At 44.6% G+C, this 23545-nt stretch overlaps 1 protein-coding gene across 3 annotated transcripts in view; it reads right to left on the reverse strand.

Annotated features, from left to right (window-relative positions):
* Positions 1-23545, reverse strand: part of LOC139536284 (N-terminal EF-hand calcium-binding protein 1-like) — a 55001-nt gene that overhangs the window by 21301 nt on the left and 10155 nt on the right. For 2 of the 3 annotated variants that reach the window (XM_071336690.1, XM_071336688.1), the window contains exons 2-5: positions 22115-22139; positions 11255-11390; positions 5112-5137; positions 891-988 (exon numbers count right to left, since the gene is read on the reverse strand). In XM_071336690.1, coding sequence (XP_071192791.1) covers positions 891-988; positions 5112-5137; positions 11255-11390; positions 22115-22139 — 285 coding nt within the window. The remainder of the gene's footprint in view (positions 1-890; positions 989-5111; positions 5138-11254; positions 11391-22114; positions 22140-23545) is intronic. The other variant, XM_071336689.1, reaches the window with a different exon arrangement.

The raw sequence follows: 23545 nt of genomic DNA on the forward strand, positions 1-23545 counted from the left end.
CCTTTGCACAGTTTTCATATTTTGCTGCCTTAAAATTAAATTTAAAAAATTGATTAAATAAATGTTTTTCCTTATTGATCTACACAAGCTACTCCACACTTCCAAACTAAAAGCCAAATTATAGAACATCTATGAAAAATAAAAAAACGAAGATATCTTAATTGCGTATGTCTTCACACCCAAGAGTTAATACTTGGTGGTGGTACCTTCGGAAGCCATTACAGCTGTCAATCATTTTGAATAAGATTCTACCAAATTTGCACAAATTTTAGGGCAACATATATCCATTGTTTTTGTCAAAATTGCTCAAGATCAGTACATTTGGTTGGGAATCATTGATGGACAGTTATATTCAAACCTTGTCACTGATTTTCACGCAGATTTAAGTCGGGTCTGAGACTATTCAGGAACACTCAACACCTCTTGGTAAGCCATTCTGGAGTGTCTTTGGCATTACAATGTGTGTATTGTCCCTCTGAAAAATAAAAAACTATCCCAGCGTCAGGTATTCAGAAGACTGAGGTAGGATTCTCTCTCACTTTTATCTGGGCTATGCTCCTTTCATATTTATTTTGAACCTGACAAAGTCCCCAGTCCCTGCCGGTGACAAGCATACCGATAACGTGATGCTGCCACCACAGTACTTGAAAAGATACGGTGTAGACTTTCACTAAGCACTGTAGGTATAGAGTATATTCTGTGGCCCACAGTCACCAAGCTGTGAACTCTTGCTTTCACCTATACAATCCTGTTACATCAGTGACAACTTCAAGGTGCAGAGGAAAGAAGGGTATATTTTCAAAGTATTATTGAATTCACTCATCTATTTGACAGTAACCCTTGAGCATGGATGGGTATGATGCCTCAAAATAGTTCACACAAAGGCTTACCTCTTTAGTTTTGTCCATAGCCTTCAAGATGGCGACGTTTAGGGTTTCCAGAGCAGAGAGGACATGCATATACTCCCCCAAGTGTTGAGCAAAGTAATCTGAAATAAGCAAACATTTGTTTATTTAACATAGACTCACCAGTTTCTTATACTGTACAGTAAGGTATAAACATAAAATTCAGTTGGATATCTAATATGCATGATATCGCAAGAGCTTTCCCTGATAATGACATCTTTGCTCTTTGATCTGTCTCTGAAAAATGTATTGACTGATCAAAGAACCAAATAGAATGGTACATTCTGAAACACAAGAGCAGACATTGATTGGATAAACTGTTATAACCTCTTATAAAGTCGAAAAGTAATTAAAGGTCGACTTTGGTCACGAAAAACTGTCCAAGCTCGCCCCTCATCTACATTTTCAAACAGAAATGTGGTGTGCCGTTGGTGGTTCGTCAATGTGTCAATCTGGTCATGGGCGCCACTGCCGACGTAGTTAGTTCATTAGCAAAGCTAGCCACTTTAGGTATCCAGTATCGACGACGTTGTCCCAGCCGTGAGGGTTCGCTGCTTCCCCAATCAAAAGCCCTGGGTTAACACTGAGGTTGGAGCTAAATTAAAGGACAGGGCTACCACATACAGAGCTTTCGTAGACAACCCTGAGGCTATGGCCAAGGACAGGAATAAGCACAAGAAGTCCCGCTACAACTCCGCAGAGTAATCAAACGAGGAAGAGGACAATACAGGAATAAAGTGGTGTCATATTACACAGTCTCCGACGCCTGCCTCAAGTGGCAGGGGCTACAGTCCATTACGGATTACAAAAGAATGACCTAACTTTGATCTGCCCAACGATGCCGCTCTACCACACAAACTCAATGCATTTTATGCATGCATTGACAACAACGGCATGCTGGGTGTGAGTGCCGTCACTGACCCAGATGATTTGGTGATCTCGCTCTTCGAGGCCGAGATGAAAAAGATCTTTAAATCAGGCAAGGCCGCAGGGCCGTTCTCAGAGGATATGCAGAACAGCTGGCAGGCGTATTCAGAGTCATTTTCAACCTCTCTTTGTCCCAGTCTGTAATCCCTACATGTTTTAAGATGACCACCATCATTCCTGTTCTCAAGAACTCTTAAGGCTTCATGCCACAATGACTATCGCCCTGTAGCACTCACATCTGTTATCACGAAGTGCTTTGAGAGGCTGGTTATGGCACACATTAATTCCATCATCCCAGACACCCTAGACCCACTTCAATTTGCATACCTCCCCAACAGATCCATAGATGACGCAATCTCAATTGCTCTCCACACTGCCCTCACCTACCTAGATAAGAGGAATACCTATGTGAGAATGCTGTTCATGGACTACAGCTCAGCGTTCAACACCATTGTCCCTTCCAAGCTCGTCACCAAGCATAGGACCCTGGGTCTGAACACCTCCCTCTACAACTGGATCCTGGACTTCCTGACGGGCCGACCCCAGGTGGCGAGGGTAGATAAAATCATCTCCGGCACGCTGACCCTTAACACAGGGGCTCCTCAGGGGTGTGTGCTTCAACCTCTCCCTCAACGTCAGCAAGACCAAAGAGCTGATTGTGTACTATAGGAAATGAAGGAGCAAGCACGCCCCAATCCACATCGACGGGGCTGCAGTGGAGCAGGTAGACAGCTTCAAGTTCCTCGGTGTCCAAATCACTAAAGACTTAAAATGGTCTAAATACGCACACACAGTCGTGAAGAAGACCTCTTCCCCCTCAGGAGGTTGATAAGGTTTGGCATGGGCCCTCAAATCTTTAAAAGGTTCTACAGCTGCACCATTGAGAGCATATTGACTGGCTGCATCACTGCCTGGTACGGCGATAGCACAGTCTTTGATCGCATGGCGCTAGAGAGTGTGGTGGGGACAGCCCAGTACATTACTGGGGCCGAGCTCCCTACCATCCAGGACATCTATATCAGGTGGTGTGGTAGGAAGGCCCGGAAAACTGTTAAAGACTCCAACCACCCAAGTCAGACTATTCCCTCTGCTTCCGCACGGCAAGCGGTACCGGTGCATCAAGTCTGGCACCAACAGGCTCTTGAACAGGTTCAATCCCCAAGCAATAACACTGATAAAGAGCTAACAAAATAGCTACATGGACTACCTGAATCAATCTTGTATCCTCATTGACCTTTTTATTTTTGTCTCTACGCACACTCACAGGTCCCTACACACTCACACTCCATCATTTACTACTCACACATAACATGCACATACATTTATACTGACTCTACAAACACCCACTCACATACAAGCTCAGTGTATGTGTTTATCTTATATCCTGATGCCTAGTCCCCTTATTCAATACATATCTACCTCCATCACTCCAGTATCCCTGCACATTGTAAATATAGTATTGGAACTGTCCCTGTATATAGTATGCTTACTTACTTATTGTGTTCTTCATACATCTTCCCATTTCTCATGTTTTTTTTCTAGTAATACATTGTTATTGATTATTGCATTGTTGGGATTTGAATTTGCAAGAAAGACATTTCACTGTACTTGTGTATGTGACATTAAAACATTGGGCTCCCAAGTGGTGCAAACACTGGATCTCAGTGCTACAGACCCTGGTTCGATTCCAGGCTGTATCACATCCGGCCGTTATTGGGAGTCCCATAGGGCGGTGCACAAATGGCCCAGTGTCGTCCGGGTTTGGCCGGAGGAGGCCATCATTGTAAATAAGAATTTGTTCTTAACTGACTTGCCTAGTTAAATAAAGATATGTGTTGACATCCTTTCACATGATTTGTTTTTGGACAGAAGGTGTAGAGATTGGTAAGAAATGGCACTTCTGTAGCCAAATATCTTATTCATACAATTCGTTTTTAAGCATTAAATGACCTGGTATTATGGTGCACTGATCAGTCATGCAGTTTATTTTTTGCATTTTTGCCCAAAGTCGACCTTTAAGCCAAAACGCTTAATGAAGTGTGTCAGTGTGCCAACTGTAGTCACACTTGACCATGGTAATGCCAACTGTAGTCACACTTGACCATGGTAATGTCAACTGTAGTCACACTTGACCATGGTAATGTCAACTGTAGTCACACTTGACCATGGTAATGTCAACTGTAGTCACACTTGACCATGGTAATGTCAACTGTAGTCACACTTGACCATGGTAATGTCAACTGTAGTCACACTTGACCATGGTAATGCCAACTGTAGTCACACTTGACCATGGTAATGTCAACTGTAGTCACACTTGACCATGGTAATGTCAACTGTAGTCACACTTGACCATGGTAATGTCAACTGTAGTCACACTTGACCATGGTAATGTCAACTGTAGTCACACTTGACCATGGTAATGTCAACTGTAGTCACACTTGACCATGGTAATGCCAACTGTAGTCACACTTGACCATGGTAATGTCAACTGTAGTCACACTTGACCATGGTAATGTCAACTGTAGTCACACTTGACCATGGTAATGCCAACTGTAGTCACACTTGACCATGGTAATGTCAACTGTAGTCACACTTGACCATGGTAATGTCAACTGTAGTCACACTTGACCATGGTAATGTCAACTGTAGTCACAGTTGACCATGGTAATGTCAACTGCACTCATACTTGACCATGGTAATGTCAAATGAATCAGGGCATTTTAACTTTCACCAATCAAAGAGTGCCCTGGATTTCCTTCACCTATGAAGCAGACATTGACCGATGTCCACTGGACTCACTCCAAGATGACGCAGCGAAGGCACTTACAGTGATGAGAGATAGTTAACTTCCCCCTGACGTCAAGCTGCTGCACTGACTGACGCTTTTGCCATTCAATAAATTATGCAGCAGATTTATTCTCGGAAGTGAGTGTTTACATGTCTTTGTACTATTCATTGGCTTTCCAGACAATCTGCCACTCACCTCCATAAGCTGGAGACCTAGATGTCTGTCATGTTACAGTTTATACCCAGACCGATAATAACAGATGATGATCGGCGATGATGAATATGGGAATGGTGATGTGATGACGATAACGAGGAAGATTATGCTAATGTTTTGACAGCCTATCACAACAATAAGATACTAACATAGCATGTTGAGCACAGAAGCTCCACAGGTGAGACCAATGCTTAACTGGAAGCACGTTGGGGAGATTGCAGGGTTAATGTGAAGAAAGGATAGGCCACATTAACACAGACAGTAGCCCCAACACTCACCTGAAAGCTTGTCGGTGTCTAGGTTGCTACAATGTAGCAGAAAAGAAAAAGAGGGGAAAGAAAGAGAGTTAATTGAATCATTTAAGTCATGGAAGCACGTCGGGTGCCATAAACCCTGTCACGTTTCTGACCTGTTTTCTGTTGTTTTTGTATGTGTTTAGTTGGTCAGGGCGTGAGTTGGGGTGGGCATTCTATGTTATGTGTTTCTATGTTGGTTAATGGGTTGCCTGATATGGTTCTCAATTAGAGGCAGGTGTTTTACGTTTCCTCTGATTGAGAACCATATTAAGGTAGGTGGTTCACATTGTTTGTTGTGGGTGGTTGTCTCCTGTGTCTGTGTTTGTAGCGCCACACGGGACTGTTTCGGTTTGTTTGTAGTCGGTACCTGTTCGTGCGTTCTTCGTGTATATGTAAGTTCTTATGTTCAGGTCGGTCTGCGTCGTTTGTTGTTTTGTAGTTTGTTAAAGTGTTTTCGTGTTCTTTCGTCTTTACTTTAATAAATTCGTTATGTCATATCACAACGCTGCGCTTTGGTCCAATCCCTACTCCTCCTCTTCAAGCGAAGAGAAGGAGAACACCCGTTACAGAACCACCCACCAAACCCGGACCAAGCAGCGTGAGTACGAGCAGTGGCCCACTACACAGGAATCCTGGACATGGGAGGAAATAATGGAGGAAAAAGGACACTGGGCTCACATTGGGGAATATCGCCGCGCTCGTGAGGAGATGGAGGCAGCGAGAGCCCAAGATCGGTGGTATGAGGAGGCAGCACGGAGACGTGGCTGGAAGTCCGTGAAGAAACCCCAAAAATTTATTGGGGGGGGGGGCTAAAGGGTAGTGTGGCGAGGGCAGGTAGGAGACCTGCGCCCACTTCCCATGCTTACCGTGGAGAGCGGGAGTACGGGCAGACACCGTGTTACGCAGTAGAGCGCACGGTGTCTCCTGTAGTGTTCATAGCCCGGTGCGGGTTATTCCACCTCCCAGCACTGGCAGGGCTAGATTGGGCATTGAGCCAGGTGCCATGAAGCCGGCTCAACGCGTCTGGTCTCCAGTGCGTCTCCTCAGGCCGGCATACATGGCACCAGCCTTACGCATGGTGTCCCCGGTTCGCCTACATAGCCCGGTGCGGGTTATTCCACCTCCCCGCACTGGTCGGGCGACGGGGAGCATACAACCAGGTAAGGTTGGGCAGGCTCAGTGCTCAAGGGAGCCAGTACGCCTGCACGGTCCGGTATATCCGGCGCCACCCTCCCGCCCCAGTCCAGTACCACCAGTGCCTACACCACGCACCAGGCTTCCAGTGCGTCTCCAGAGCCATGTTCCTCCTCCACGCACTAGGCCTATGGTGCGTGTCTCCAGCCCAGTACCACCAGTTCCGGCACCACGCACCAAGCCTCCTGTGCGTCTCCAGAGCCCTGTACGCACTGTTCCTTCTCCCCGCACTTGCCCTGAGGTGCGTGTCTCCAGTCCGGTACCACCAGTTCCGGCACCACGCACCAGGCCTATAGTGTGCTTCGAGAGTCCAGTGTGCCCTGTTCCTTCTCCCCGCACTTGCCCTGAGGTGCGTGTCTCCAGTCCGGTACCACCAGTTCCGGCACCACGCACCAGGCCTATAGTGCGCTTCGAGAGTTCAGTGTGCCTGTTCCTGCTCCCCGCACTAGCCTTGAGGTGCGTGTCTCCAGTCCGGTACCACCAGTTCCGGCACCACGCACCAGGCCTATAGTGTGCTTCGAGAGTCCAGTGTGCCCTGTTCCTTCTCCCCGCACTCGCCCTGAGGTGCGTGTCCTCAGCCCGGTACCTCCAGTTCCGGTACCACGCACCAGGCCTATAGTGCGCTTTGAGAAGTCAGTGTGCCCTGTTCCTGCTCCCCGCACTAGCCTTGAGGTGCGTGTCTCCAGTCCGGTACCACCAGTTCCGGCACCTCGCACCAGGCCTATAGTGCGCCTTGAGAGTCCAGTGTGCCCTGTTGCTGCTCCCCGCACTAGCCTGAAGGTGCGTGTCCTTAGCCCGGTACCTCCAGTTCCGGCACCACGCACCAGGCACAATGTGCGCCTCAGCCGGCCAGAGCTGTCTGTCTGCCAAGCGCCGTCAGAGCTGCCCGTCTGTCCCGAGCCGTCAGAGCTGCCCGTATGTCCCGAGCCGTCAGAGCTGCCCGTCTGTCCCGAGCCGTCAGAGCTGCCCGTCTGTCCCGAGCCTTCAAAGCCGCCCGTCTGTCCCGAGCCTTCAAAGCCGCCCGTCTGTACCGAGCCTTCAAAGCCGCCCGTCTGTACCGAGCCTGCAAAGCCGCCCGTCTGTACTGAGCCTTCAGAGCCGTCCGCCAGACAGGAGCCGCTAGAGCCGTCCGCCAGACAGGAGCCGCTAGAGCCGTCCGCCAGACAGGATCAGCCAGAGCCAGACAGGATCAGCCAGAGCCTTCCGCCAGACAGGATCAGCCAGAGCCTTCCGCCAGACAGGATCAGCCAGAGCCTTCCGCCAGACAGGATCAGCCAGAGCCTTCCGCCAGACAGGATCAGCCAGAGCCAGCCAGCCTGGATCCGCCAGAGCCGTCAGCCAGCCAGGATCCGCCAGAGTCAGCCAGCCATGACCAGCCAGAGCCGTCAGCCAGCCATGACCAGCCAGAGCCGTCAGCCAGCCAGGATCCGCCAGAGCCGTCAGCCAGCCAGGATCCGCCAGAGCCGTCAGCCAGCCATGACCAGCCAAAGCCGTCAGCCAGCCATGACCAGCCAGAGCCGTCAGCCAGCCATAGTAGGCTGTGTAGTAGTTTCATAGTACAACAACATTCGCAGAGTATGACCCTGCCTCACGCAGGAAGCGGCGCAGGTCCTAATCCAGGCACTTGTCATCTCCCGTCTGGATTACTGCAACTCGCTGTTGGCTGGGCTCCCTGCCTGTGCCATTAAACCCCTACAACTCATCCAGAACGCCGCAGCCCGTCTGGTGTTCAACTTTCCCAAGTTCTCTCACGTCACCCCGCTCCTCCGCTCTCTCCACTGGCTTCCAGTTGAAGCTCGCATCCGCTACAAGACCATGGTGCTTGCCTACGGAGCTGTGAGGGGAACGGCACCTCCGTACCTTCAGGCTCTGATCAGGCCCTACACCCAAACAAGGGCACTGCGTTCATCCACCTCTGGCCTGCTCGCCTCCCTACCTCTGAGGAAGTACAGTTCCCGCTCAGCCCAGTCAAAACTGTTCGCTGCTCTGGCACCCCAATGGTGGAACAAACTCCCTCACGACGCCAGGTCAGCGGAGTCAATCACCACCTTCCGGAGACACCTGAAACCCCACCTCTTTAAGGAATACCTAGGATAGGATAAAGTAATCCTTCTAACCCCCCCCCCCCCCTTAAAAGAGTTAGATGCACTATTGTAAAGTGGTTGTTCCACTGGATATCATAAGGTGAATGCACCAATTTGTAAGTCGCTCTGGATAAGAGCGTCTGCTAAATGACTTAAATGTAAATGTAAAAATGACCAGCCAGAGCCGTCAGCCAGCCATGACCAGCCAGAGCCGTCAGCCAGCCAGGATCCGCCAGAGCCGTCAGCCAGCCAGGATCCGCCAGAGCCGTCAGCCAGCCAGGATCCGCCAGAGCCAGCCAGCCAGGATCCGCCAGAGCCAGCCAGCCAAGATCCGCCAGAGCCAGCCAGCCAGGATCCGCTAGAGCCAGCCAGCCAGGATCTGCCAGAGCCAGCCAGCCAGGATCCGCCAGCCAGCCAGGATCCGTCCTTCAGTCCGGAGCTGCCGTCCCTTATCCCGGTGCTGCCCCTTATCCCGGTGTTGCCCCTTAAATTAGGTGGGTTTATTTGGAGGGTGGTCATTGGGAGGGGGATACGGAAGCGGGGATTGACTATGGTGGGGTGGGGACCACGCCCAGAGCCTGAGCCACCACCGTGGTCAGATGCCCACCCAGACCCTCCCCTAGACTTTTGGTGGTGTGTCCGGAGTGCGCACCTTGAGGGGGGGGTTATGTCACGTTCCTGACCTGTTTTCTGTTGTTTTTGTATGTGTTTAGTTGGTCAGGGCGTGAGTTGGGGTGGGCATTCTATGTTATGTGTTTCTATGTTGGTTAATGGGTTGCCTGATATGGTTCTCAATTAGAGGCAGGTGTTTTACGTTTCCTCTGATTGAGAACCATATTAAGGTAGGTTGTTTCACATTGTTTGTATTGGGTGGTTGTCTCCTGTGTCTGTGTTTGTAGCGCCACACGGGACTGTTTCGGTTTGTTTGTAGTCTGTACCTGTTCGTGCGTTCTTCGTGTATATGTAAGTTTTTATGTTCAGGTCGGTCTGCGTCGTTTGTTGTTTTGTAGTTTGTTAAAGTGTTTTCGTGTTCTTTCGTCTTTACTTTAATAAATTCGTTATGTCATATCACAACGCTGCGCTTTGGTCCAATCCCTACTCCTCCTCTTCAAGCGAAGAGAAGGAGAACACCCGTTACAAACCCCATGTACTGTAAAACTTTCAGGAATTAATAAGCTCAATAAAAGTTAGATCAAATGTGCCAATTACAATGCTTTCTTCCTAATCATCTTGGAAAAACAGAATCCTTGTTCATCATAGGAATACAATTAATTCACCTCACACTTTTTCACTCATAGTGTCTGATTGAAGCCTACAGGCTTTGATTAAAGAAATGTGAACCCCTCTCTGGAAATGCAATTTCCATGTTAATTGCAGCCAACATCGTTGAACAATATTTGAACTATTCAAGTCAGAATTCTCTAGGCTGAAATGGATGGCTGGGCAAAAACGACCGCCTAAAAGACAACCACTTAACATGCTGTCATTAAGTATTAGCTTAATATATGCACCTATAAAAGCATCTTCCCTGCTGGCATTTGCTAGCCTTTTATTGGCTCGGCTTGGACGGCCAAATTAAGAGCAAAAGTAAACCTGGTTAATGACTTGTGTAACTGGAATGTGCAACCTGCATTGCACCTATTTCCTTCCGCTGTAATTTATCATTGTTGATGCTAAAATCCGCCCTTTTGAAAGCTGCAATGCCCTTTGTCACTTCAAGGGGAATTAGCTTGTAGCTGCAATGTGTTTTCACTAGAAGAGTAACACTGATCTTCACTGTGGCGGGAAGATGTCCTTGGCATTCCAGCTGTGTGTTCATTAACATAAGCATTAACATAATCCCAAAATTGAACAGAATGTTCAGAAGTGTTCATTACTTTGAGAGAAGTCTGGGAGAATCCTGGCCTGCGGCGTTTGCGGTGAGTGCTCTGTGTGTGTTTCTCTATTTGTTCATCTAAGCTGCAGGGACTTTGACGGACAAGATAATCTCCATAAAAAGGGCTTGCTTGGATTTTAAATGTTATAATGTGAAATTGTTCACGTTGGGGGAGCAAGTTGTTAAGTGCTCAATGAATCTACATTTCCATTCTGCCAAAGCCAATCAAGTCAACAGGCTTAAACAATGGAACGTTAAACTTTTGCCACTTCAGGAGAGAAAGGCTTTTAAAGGGGAAGTTCAGGATTTATAACTTGATATTAGATGGTTCCTCACCCTAAAACTACTCTGTAGGCCAGGAGAAACTGTAATTGATGGTTCAGTTTTCTTTTAAAAACTTCCGCTAACTTTAGCCACCACAAGTTATCAATCAATGGAAGTGAATGGAATAGCGTTTCTACTGGCCCATAGACTTCTTTCAGGGTGAGGGGACATTTAACATCAAGTTGTAAAATCCTGTAATTCCCCTTAACTAGCTTTAGCTACTTATGTATCAATTATTGTAAGACATTTGAATTTGTATACTACAACATATAGCAACAACAACTGTCTCTGTTGTTGTAGCTGTATGACACTGATGCTCAACAGTCTTTAACATGTTGTCATTACCAAGTGAGGGATTTCTTTGATTGCAAAAAAAGGATTGTAAGTGCCGTGTGAAGTAGAACACAGCATAAAAAAATCTGATGTGGTCTATGCATGGTAAATGACACAATATCGTATTGATTCTGATTATCCACCATCTACTCTGTTGTTGCTTAGTTCTGCAAAACACTTGGTCGAGCATACAAGGAGTCTGCATGTTCAGGAATTGTAAATGTGCCTGTGCTATGTGTTCCTTTAATCTAATCAATGTTACAAACCATGTTACAAACCATGTTACAAACCATGTTACAAACCATGTTACAAACCATGCATGTTGCAGAGAGGGAACATACTTATTCTGCCTTCCATCTATGGAGTAGAAGAGCTCCTGCAGCTCCTCAGTGGTGAGAATCCCGTCGGCAAAATAAGCATTGAACTCATCAAACGACAGTTTTCCGTCATCTGAAAAGACAACACAAGACCACAGTTTACTGTGCATCCTTGACTGAGACACATGGCCAAAGGAAATCAAACCAGGGTTTAAATAGTATTTGCTGTCTTTCAAATACTTTGACTGTTTAATGGGCCTGCCTTGAGAGCCAGATGGTTTGTGTTCCCATTGGTTCCATACATGCAAGCTCAATCAAGGGCAGCTTAATAAAGTATTTGATATAAAACAAATACTATTTCAACCCAGGTCTGGAAGAAATAGAACTGGCCTACATCATAGCTTCAATTGCTTTGTCCCAAATGGCACCCAGTCATATGGGCACTGGTCAAAAGTAGTGCACTATAGAGAGAATAGGGTGCCATTTGGGACGCATCCAATGACTTTGCTGAATACAACCACAAGTGGCAGTTGTTGATGTTTGTTACATTTCGTACTAAGCACTAGCAGGAGGCACAGGAAGAGCTTAGTGCCCTTAGCTGCCTTAGTGCCCTTAGTTGTCTGATTTGTGACAAACATGTTCCTGGTGTCAATCTGTCGCTTGGCAGGAGAACTAGACAGACAAATGTTGGAGCCATCAGCCGGTTAGCCAGACCTGGCGTGCTGAAGTACAGAAGGAAGTCATCAGCAGATTTATAACACTTTGGTTATGTCCCAAATGGCACCCGGTTCCCTATATAGTGCACTACGTTTGACCAGGGCCTATAAAGCTCTGGTCAAAAGTAGTGCACTATATAGGGAATAGGGTGCCATTTGTGACTCAAAATGTGAAAGGGCAAACCATACCCAAACCATAGAAGTCAGAATCATTCTATGTCTATGATCCAAACAATCAAAAAGAACTCAGTCAGAGCTGCTTTCCAGCAAACTGCCCATATAATCAGGCCAATCTGGCCAAATTGCACACGACAAGGTAACAATGAATATAATTCAATATGCCAGAAGTTCCAGCCAGTTGATTCGCCTCATTTCAAGGGCAAATTTGAGGACCATCTGTTTGGCCGGGCTCCGTCTCAGACCTCATCATGGCTGTTCTGAATTTGTAATGCGGTGGCTGGGAGGACGATGCAATGCCTTTACTGCGACCTCCTTTCACCTGAAATAGCTAACTACGAACCAACCAAATGGCTAATACACTTATACAAGCTGCATCAAACAGATCCAAAGTCATCGCTTACAACTTCGTTGTGGTAATAGGAAGACGGACATTTTTACATAATGAAAAGGTTCTTTGTTCAACGCGGTCCTATCTGATGCAGTCAGTGGCTTTGTGCAGATCAGCAGTAAGAAGAACAGGCAAAGGGTTATAATACGAAGTAGATATGCAGGAAATATGGTACAACATTGTGATGCTTGATCTAGAAAACAATGGGAGGCTGTCTGGACTCTTTAATAGTTATTTTTCTTCTCAAAATGTCACAGGTGGCTAGGTTTCAAAAACAGGATCAAATAATAGGAAACACACTTAATCTAGTACATGTTGTTCCAGTAGATGTTGTTCCAGTAGATGTTGTTCCAGTAGATGTTGTTCTAGTACATGTTGTTCTAGTACATGTTGTTCTAGTACATGTTGTTCCAGTACATGTTGTTCCAGTAGATGTTGTTCCAGTAGATGTTGTTCCAGTAGATGTTGTTCCAGTAGATGTTGTTCCAGTAGCTGTTGTTCCAGTTCCAGTACATGTTGTTCCAGTAGATGTTGTTCCAGTAGCTGTTGTTCCAGTAGATGTTATTCTAGTACATGTTGTTCTAGTACATGTTGTTCTAGGATATGTTGTTCCAGTAGATGTTGTTCTAGTAGATGTTGTTCTAGTAGATGTTATTCTAGTACATGTTATTCTAGTACATGTTGTTCTAGGATATGTTGTTCCAGTAGATGTTGTTCTAGTACATGTTATTCTAGGATATGTTATTCTAGTACATGTTGTTCTAGGATATGTTGTTCCAGTAGATGTTGTTATAGTACATGTTATTCTAATACATGTTATTCTAGGAGATGTTGTTCTAGTACATGTTGTTCTAGGAGATGTTATTCTAGTACATGTTGTTCTAGTACATGTTGTTCTAGTACATGTTGTTCTAGGAGATGTTGTTCTAGTACATGTTGTTCTAGGAGATGTTGTTCTAGGAGATGTTGTTCTAGGAGATGTTGTTCCAGTTCCAGTACGTTGTTCCAGTACATGTTATTCTAATACATGTTATTCTAGGAGATGTTGTTCTAGTACATGTTGTTCTAGGAGATGTTGTTCTAGGAGATGTTGTTCTAGGAGATGTTGTTCCAGTTCCAGTACGTTGTTCCAGTACATGTTATTCTAGGACATGTTGTTCTAGGACATGTTGTTCTAGAAGATGTTGTTCCAGTACATGTTATTCTAGGAGATGTTATTCTAGGAGATGTTGTTCTAGTAGATGTTGTTCTAGTAGATGTTGTTCTAGTACATGTTGTTCTAGGAGATGTTGTTCCAGTAGATGTTGTTCTAGTACATGTTATTCTAGGAGATGTTGTTCTAGGAGATGTTGTTCTAGTACATCAAATCAAATTTTATTTGTCACATACACATGGTTAGCAGATGTTAATGCGAGTGTAGCGAAATGCTTGTGCTTCTAGTTCCGACAATGCAGTAATAACCAACAAGTAATCTAACCTAACAATTCCACAACTACTACCTTATACACACAAGTGTAAAGGGATAAAGAATATGTACATAAAGATATATGAATGAGTGATGGTACAGAACGGCATAGGCAAGATGCAGTAGATGGTATAGAGTACAGTATATACATATGAGATGAGTAATGTAGGGTATATAAACATAAAGTGGCATAGTTTAAAGTGGCTAGTGATACATGTATTACATAAAGATGGCAAGATGCAGTAGATGATATAGAGTACAGTATATACATATACATATGAGATGAGTAGTGTAGGGTATGTAAACATTATATTAAGTGGCATTGTTTAAAGTGGCTAGTGATACATTTTTACATAATTTCCATCAATTCCCATTATTAAAGTGGCTGGAGTTGAGTCAGTATGTTGGCAGCGGCCACTAAATGTTAGTGGTGGTTGTTTAACAGTCTGATGGCCTTGAGATAGAAGCTGTTGCGCTTTCTTCACAACGCTATCTGTGTGGGTGGACCAATTCAGATTGTCCGTGATGTGTACACCGAGGAACTTAAAACTTTCCACCTTCTCCACTACTGTCCCGTCGATGTGGATAGGGGGGTGCACCCTCTGCTGTTTCCTGAAGTCCACAATCATCTCCTTTGTTTTGTTGACGTTGAGTGTGAGGTTATTTTCCTGACACCACACTCCGAGGGCCCTCACCTCCTCCCTGTAGGCCGTCTCGTCGTTGTTGGTAATCAAGCCTACCACTGTAGTGTCGTCCGCAAACTTGATGATTGAGTTGGAGGCGTGCATGGCCACGCAGTCGTGGGTGAACAGGGAGTACAGGAGAGGGCTCAGAACGCACCCTTGTGGGGCCCCAGTGTTGAGGATCAGCGGGATGGAGATGTTGTTACCTACCCTCACCACCTGGGGGCGGCCCGTCAGGAAGTCCAGGACCCAGTTGCACAGGGCGGGGGTCGAGATCCAGCGTCTCGAGCTTGATGACGAGTTTGGAGGGTACTATGGTGTTAAATGCTGAGCTGTAGTCGATGAACAGCATTCTCACATAGGTATTCCTCTTGTCCAGATGGGTTAGGGCAGTGTGCAGTGTGGTTGCGATTGCGTCGTCTGTGGACCTATTGGGTCGGTAAGCAAATTGGAGTGGGTCTAGGGTGTCAGGTAGGGTGGAGGTGATATGGTCCTTGACTAGTCTTTCAAAGCACTTCATGATGACGGAAGTGAGTGCTACGGGGCGGTAGTCGTTTAGCTCAGTTACCTTAGCTTTCTTGGGAACAGGAACAATGGTGGCCCTCTTTGAATCATGTGGGAACAGCAGACTGGGATAAGGATTGATTGAATATGTCCTTAAACACACCAGCCAGCTGGTCTGCGCATGCTCTGAGGACGCGGCTGGGAATGGGTTAACACGTTTAAATGTTTTACTCACCTCGGCTGCAGTGAAGGAGAGCCCGCAGGTTTTGGTAGCAGGCCGTGTCAGTGGCACTGGATTGTCCTCAAAGCGAGCAAAAAAGTTATTTAGTCTGTCTGGGAGCAAGACATCCTGGTCCGCGACATGGCTGGTTTTCTTTTTGTAATCCGTGATTGACTGTAGACCCTGCCACATACCTCTTGTGTCTGAGCTGTTGAATTGCGACTCTACTTTGTCTCTATACTGGCACTTAGCTTGTTTGATTGCCTTGCGGAGGGAATAGCTACACTGTTTGTATTCGGTCATGTTTCCGGTCACCTTGCCCTGGTTAAAAGCAGTGGTTAACGCTTTCAGTTTCACGCGAATGCTGCCATCAATCCACGGTTTCTGGTTTGGGAATGTTTTAATCGTTGCTGTGGGTACGACATCGTCAATGCACTTTCTAATGAACTCGCTCACCGAATCAGCGTATTCGTCAATGTTGTTGTTGGACGCAATGCGGAACATATCCCAATCCACGTGATTGAAGCAGTCTTGAAGAGTGGAATCAGATTGGTCGGACCAGCGTTGAACAGTCCTGAGCGCGGGAGCTTGCTGTTTTAGTTTCTGTTTGTAGGCTGGAAGCAACAAAATGGAGTCGTGGTCAGCTTTTCCGAAAGGAGGGCGGGGGAGGGCTTATATGCGTCGCGGAAGTTAGTATAACAATGATCCAAGGTTTTACCAGCCCTGGTAGCACAATCGATATGCTGATAGAATTTAGGGAGTTTTGTTTTCAGATTAGCCTTGTTTAAATCCCCAGCTACGATGAATGCAGCCTCAGGGTGTGTGGTTTCCAGTTTACATAAAGTCAGATAAAGTTCGTTCAGGGCCATCGATGTGTCTGCTTGGGGGGGAATATATACGGCTGTGATTATAATCGAAGAGAATTCCCTTGGTAGATAATGCGGTCGACATTTGATTGTGAGTAATTCTAAATCAGGTCAACAGAATGACTTGAGTTCCTGTATGTTGTTATGATCACACCACGTCTCGTTAATCATAAGGCATACACCCCCGCCCCTCTTCTTACCAGAAAGATGTTTGTTTCTGTTTCTGATGCGTGAAGAAACCAGCTGGCTGCACCGACTCCGTTAGCGTCTCTCGAGTGAGCCATGTTTCCGTGAAGCAAAGAACGTTACAGTCTCTGATGTCTCTCTGGAATGTTACCCTTGCTCGGATTTCATCAACCTTGTTGTCAAGAGACTGCACATTGGCGAGTAGTATGCTAGGGAGTGGAGCGCGATGTGCCCGTCTCCGAAGCCTGACCAGAAGACCGCTTCGTTTGCCCCTTTTACGGCTTCGTTGTTTAGGGTCGCCAGCTGGGATCAGATCCATTGTACTGGGTGGAAGGCAAAATACAGGATACGCTTCGGGAGAGTCATATTCCTGGTTGTAATGATGGTGAGTTGACGTTGCTCTTGTAGCACATGTTGTTCTAGGAGATGTTGTTCTAGGAGATGTTGTTCCAGTACATGTTATTCTAGGAGATGTTATTCTAGGAGATGTTGTTCTCGTACATGTTGTTCTAGTACATGTTGTTCTAGGAGATGTTGTTCTAGTACATGTTATTGTAGGACATGTTGTTCTAGGACATGTTGTTCTAGAAGATGTTGTTCCAGTACATGTTATTCTAGGAGATGTTGTTCTAGTACATGTTGTTCCAGTTCCAGTACGTTGTTCCAGTACATGTTATTCTAGGAGATGTTATTCTAGGAGATGTTGTTCCAGTACATGTTGTTCCAGTTCCAGTACGTTGTTCCAGTAGATGTTGTTCCAGTACACTTTGTTCCAGTACATATTATTCGAGGACATGTTGTTCTAGGAGATGTTGTTCTAGAAGGTGTTGTTCTAGGAGATGTTGTTCCAGTACATGTTATTCTAGGACATGTTGTTCTAGGAGATGTTGTTCTAGAAGGTGTTGTTCTATGAGATGTTGTTCCAGTACATGTTATTCTAGGACATGTTGTTCTAGGAGATGTTGTTCCAGTACATGTTATTCTAGGACATGTTGTTCTAGGAGATGTTGTTCTAGAAGATGTTGTTCTAGGAGATGTTGTTCCAGTACATGTTATTCTAGTACATGTTATTCTAGTACATGTTGTTCTAGTACATGTTGTTCTAGGAGAGCTTGTTCTCGTACATGTTGTTGTAGATAACATAGATGTGCCTTCATCATCTGACTCTGACCTTCTTTCATTTCGATGAGGGGATTGGAGACCTCCCAGGTTTCGCTGTCAAGCCACCAGATTTGATGCCTTGCTTTTTGGCAGCCTAATGGTGACTACTGGGAGCTTGTTCACTTCTCTGACAGTTCTGAGTTAAAATGGCTTACTAAAATGTGTTGCTCTTCTAGGTCGTTCCAGGACGACCTAGAGGAGCATATTATTGCCATGACTACGGCTTATTTCATCCATTATTACTGATGTGTCCGAATGAAGGAAAAGCGATTGAGTCGCCTGTTGTGGGATGAAAGTCCTCAATAGGAATGTACCTTACTTGACAGAAGAAGACAGCAATCCCTTGTGACTGGATCTGTAGATCATTGCCTTAGCTTTCACTGTATTCTATGCAGTTCATACTCTCTTACTCTGACTTGGCACCATTTAAACTTTCATTATATTTAATTACATCAGTGATACAGGAACAAACACAAGGCCTTTGGAACATTGTGTAACACTCATTGTAAGATGATAATATTACACCTGTCATGGCTTGATTGTGCTTAAATTAACAGTGCCCTGCTTGTCAATTTATGAAACCTACAGTATACATGATGACCTGATCACGGTTAGGAAAACCTTCTGGCCCTAAATATGGTTAGGAAAAAATCCTGGTCCTACATGAGCTATGATTTAACTGTCCTGTCATTTTAGCCTCCAGCTAATCAGGGAGTGACTCAAGCTCCATCTTAGTCAGAACGATGCCTATCAAGCCTGGCCACTCTCCTCCTCTCGCTACTTTCCAACGGCCATACATTCACCCTCCCTCCAATCTGCCCTGTCAGATTACATCAACAGATGCCCACAAAGCGTGCCCAACAACAGTACCAGTAAGCCTCGCTGAAAGTCTGTCAACTGTGGAAAGAGAGAGGAAAGAGACGAAGAAAGAGGGGGATAAGAGAGAGAGCGAAAGGGAGAGAAAAGGTAGAATGGAGAGAGAGAGGGAGAAAGAATGAAGGGGAGAGAGCGAGAGAGAGAAGGGGAAAGAGACAGAGACAGAGATCGAGTTGAGGTTAGCATCAGGTGGACTGGTAAATCTGGCCAAAGTAATAAGATGTCATTTTGCAGAGCAGGAACATGTGGCATAGCAGAGAAGTAGCTTTCGAATAATATTGTCCTGACTCATTCCTCCCACCATTCAATTTACTCATGTCTCATTATATTACATTATTGCTATGTTTGGAGATGTGAGGGAAAGTCTTCATAAGGACTTCCAGATTGACATGTTGTTGTAATTTTATTGATGAAAAGATAACCAATTGAATAGGCGGATGACAGCTATTAGTTGACACAGCTGATTGTGTTATGTAATAAAACCTATGGGAGACATACAGTCAACGCTTCGGGTGTGAAGTTTCCCCTACGTACTGATCTAGGAGCAGCTTCCCCGCCCCAATCCTAAAATGTTAAAACTGACACATGATCAGCGTCTAGGTGTAACCTCAGCATACTCCTACAGACAACAGTCTTCAAGGCCAAGCAGGGAGCGCCACTGTTGCAGAGTCCATAAGACATTCATCCTCTGACAGTGAGAAATAATGATACATTTCGACGACACTCACTTGAACAGACAAATCTCCACCCTGCACAGCCAGAAGAGAACTTGACACTCCTCGAGCCTGGTTCCTTTCTAGGTTTCTTCCTAGGTTCCTGCCTTCTAGGGAGTTTTTCCTAGCCACTGTGCTTCTGCATCTGCATTGCTTTCTCTTTTGGGTTTTAGGCTGGGTTTCTGTATAGCACTTTGTGACAACTGCTGATGTAAAAAGGACGTTATAAAATAAACGTTATTAATTGATTGAATATTCGGCATTCTGAGTGAAATGTGTTACGTGCAAATGATTGAAGCAGTGGTCTAAATGTGCACTCAAACATACTAACAAATCAAAATATATTTTATATTTGAGATTCTTCAAAGTAGCCACCCTTTGCCTTGATGACAGCTTTGCACTCTTGGCATTCTCTCAACCAGCTTCATGAGGTAGTCACCTGGAATGCATGTACCTTGTTAAAAGTTAGAGGTGTTAGAACTTTTAACAGGTGTACCTTGTTAAAAGTTAAATAGTGGAATTTATTTCCTTCTTAATGCGTTTGAGCCAATCAGTTGTGTTGTGACAAAGTAGTGTCACGCCCTGACCATAGAGAGCCTTTTTATTCTCTATTTTGGTTAGGTCGGGGTGTGACTAGGGTGGGTAATCTAGGTTGTTTTATTTCTATGTTGGCCTGGTATGGTTCCCAATCAGAGGCAGCTGTTTAGCGTTGTCTCTGATTGGGGATCATATTTAGGCAGCCATTTCCCCACTGGTTTTTGTGGGATCTTGTTTATGTGTAGATGCCTGTGAGCACTCCATAGCTTCATGTATCGTTTGCTTTTTTTTATTGTTTTGTGCGGTTCACGAATAAAAAGATGTGGAACCCATGTCACGCTGCGCCTTGGTCCGAATGTTATTTCGACGATCGTGACAGGTAGGAGTGGTATACAGAAGATAGCCCTATTTGGTAAAAGACCAAGTCCATATTATGGCAAGAACAGCTCAAATAAGCAAAGAGAAGCGACAGTCCATTATTACTTTAAGACATGAAGGCCAGTCAATCTGGAAAATTTCAAGAACTTGTGCAGTTGCAAAAACTATCAAGCGCTATGATGAAACTGGCTCTCATGAGGACCGCCACAGGAAAGGAAGACCCAGTTACCTCTGCTGCAGAGGATAAGTTAAATAGAGTTACCAGCCTCAGAAATTGCAGCCCAAATAAATGCTTCACATAGTTCAAGTAACAGACACATCTCAACATCAACTGTTCAGAGAAGACTGCGTAAATCAGGCCTTCATGGTCAAATTGCTGCAAAGAAACCAGTACAAAAGGGCACCAATAAGAAGAAGAGATGTGCAAGGGCCAAGAAACACGAGCAATGGACATTAGACTGGTGGAAATCTGTCTTTTGGTCTGATGAGTCCAAATGTGAGATTTTTGGTTCCAACCGCAGTGTATTTGTGAGACACAGAGTAGGTGAGCTGATGATCTCCGCATGTGTGGTTTCCACCATGAAGCATGGAAGAGGAGGTGTGATGGTGTGGGAGTGCTTTGCTGGAGACACTGTCAGTGATTTATTTAGAATTCAAGGCACACTTAACCAGCATGGCTACCACAGCATTCTGCAGTGATACGCCATCCCATCTGGTTTGCACTTAGTCCCTCTATTATTTGTTTTTCAACCTCCAGGCTGTGTAAGGGCTATTTGACCAATAAGGAGAGTGATGGAGGGCTGCATCTCATGGCCTGGCCTCCACAATCACCCGAACTCAACCCAATTGAGATGGTTTGGGATGAGTTGGACCACAGAGTGAAGGAAATGTATCCAACAAGTGCTCAGCATATGTGGGAACTCCTTCAAGACAGTTGGAAAAGCTGGTTGAGAGAATGACAAAAGTGTGCAACGCTGTCATCAAGGCAAAGGGTGGCTACTTTGAAGAATCTCAAATATAAAATATATTTTGATTTGTTTAACACTTTTTTGGTTACTACATGATTCCATGTGTTATTTCATAGTTTTGATGTTTTCACTAGTATTCTATAATGCAGAAAATAGTCAAAATAAAGCAAAACCCTTGAATGAGTATGTGTGTCCAAACTTTTGACTGGTACTGTATGTACCAATCCCAGATTGCCCCTTTAACCAATATTCATTGCCCATTTACTACAGTTAATACTGCAGCATCAATATATTCAATAGCATCCCAGACCAAACTATCAAGTTTCAAAACATATTGAAGAAGAAGGTTCGATGGGAGGGACCTTGAACCTTCTTTTCCATATGGCTGAGAAGGAGGTTAGGAGATAGGATGGGAGGAATCGTGGATAGACAAATTGAGATAGAGCCCAGAAGTTTTTTCCCTGATCATGTGACCTGGCCAGGAAACACTCCTGTGTTATGAATGGATTATCTATGATTGGACTAGCTTTGATTGGATTACCAGTAATTGTTCACCAATCAGTATTTCATGGAGAGAAGTTGGCTCTACATATGAAATCAAAACCTTTATTCAAATGACATCATGAGAATAGACTTCCATTCCAATTGATTGGTTTCTGTACAGACTCAACTGAATGTCTGACAGTAAGCTACTGTAGCCTACATTGTTTCCAAGAAACATTTTCTGCAGTCAAAGCAATATTCCTCCTCCTTGCCAAGGTTTTAATGGGGCAAGGAAAGTGGGACGCACTGAAGTGTGAAGAGAGAAAAGCCTCACTTGAGGCTCACTTGTTTCCTTCATGCGAGTCATTTGGCTCTTTGATTGAACAAAACATAATAACAACTGCATATTCCCCCATAAATGGTATCCTGTGTGAGGACGATATTTTAGAAATGGAATAGGGTGAAAGAAAACGACACATTCACATGAGACAAAATGAATCATCGCTTGACAAGTAGAGTTGTTGTGTACTCACCATTCTTGTCAGCACGGCGGAAAATCTGAAATAAAAAGGGAAACATTTTAGGTAGAGCTTTTAACAAAGCGTCACAATAGGCTTTCTCTAAAAGCTATTTCAAATCAGGGTAATTCATCAAAAAGACAGTTCCCAGGAGCTGTGGTCATCTTTTATGCCCATAGAGCATTTCATAGGCAGACTATTCCAATCCTTTTTGAATGAGGTACTATAACAAGGAAACAAGCATACAGAGAAATGTGTACATCCACTTGTCTAGGCATTTAGTCATACTCATAGGATTACCCTGTGAACAAATCAAAACTAACTCAATCCATTACATTTGGCAAGCAATTGCTCATCCTTAAATTGCTCATCCTCAAAATCTGATTTCTCCATCACTTGGGATAAGTGAAGACTAATGGCCTTAGACATCAGGGGCTGTGTCCACAAAGCGCCTCAGAGTAGACAATTGATCATAAGTGCTGAGAGTAGAGACATTCTACTCCTATGGGTAGAAATAAAAGCTATGCATGACGCCATTTTAGGCATAATAGTCACACCTTGTCGACAGAGCTCTCGTGAGCTGTCTTAACAGCAAGTGACTTGATAATTTTTTAAAAGTCAGTGGTTCCTGTGCCACTGTTGCAGGAGAGGTTTCCTGAAATGCAGGACATTTAAAACGTGTAGTGTATTTGAGGTTTAAAAAGGCTTCTGAAGTTTGTAATTTCCACTCTGACATTTCCCGACTTGTGTCAAATGTGTCAACCCCTACAAAAATGTCCATGAACTATAATCCACATAATAATTCACATTTCCTGTTGCTTCAGGATTAAAATCCTGCTGTAGCAAACTGGATCAAATTAAGATCCGACATCTGTACATGCAACGGTTTCTCTTGCGCTTTTGACAATGATTTCACATGAGGCCTGATTTCACATGATATGCCCAAATAGCCATGCTTATAACCACTGGGCTACTAAATTATCACATTTTTTATCACATTTTTTCTTTCAATTACTTAATTAACCTAGATCATGCTACTTCAAGTTATTTCTTTGGAGCCAAATATGACTTTGTAGAAGAAAAGCCTAAATTGGGTATGCCTATAAAAATGTGTCAATTGAAGGCATTTACGTTCATGTTAACTTTAATTGTTTTCGATGAAAATGATAGACCTTTCAAACATTTAATGCTACATTATCGGCAAGTGACTTGATGCTTGCTGTGCCAAAGCGATTTAGAGTTCTTAAACGGGAGTGACAAGTGTGTTGATATAATGGTAATATTATCAAAAAATATCCACTTTTTACAACCATCAGAATTGGTTAAAAATATATATATATTCATGCCAACATATTAGGCACAATAATAAAAATTTGGCAAAGTGATCATGTCAGGTGAAAATTAGGCAATAATTAATAGTAGGCAAAGTGATCATATCAGGTGAAA

The sequence above is a fragment of the Salvelinus alpinus genome, chromosome 12 (assembly GCF_045679555.1).
Source record: "Salvelinus alpinus chromosome 12, SLU_Salpinus.1, whole genome shotgun sequence".
Classification (NCBI taxonomy): domain Eukaryota; kingdom Metazoa; phylum Chordata; class Actinopteri; order Salmoniformes; family Salmonidae; genus Salvelinus; species Salvelinus alpinus.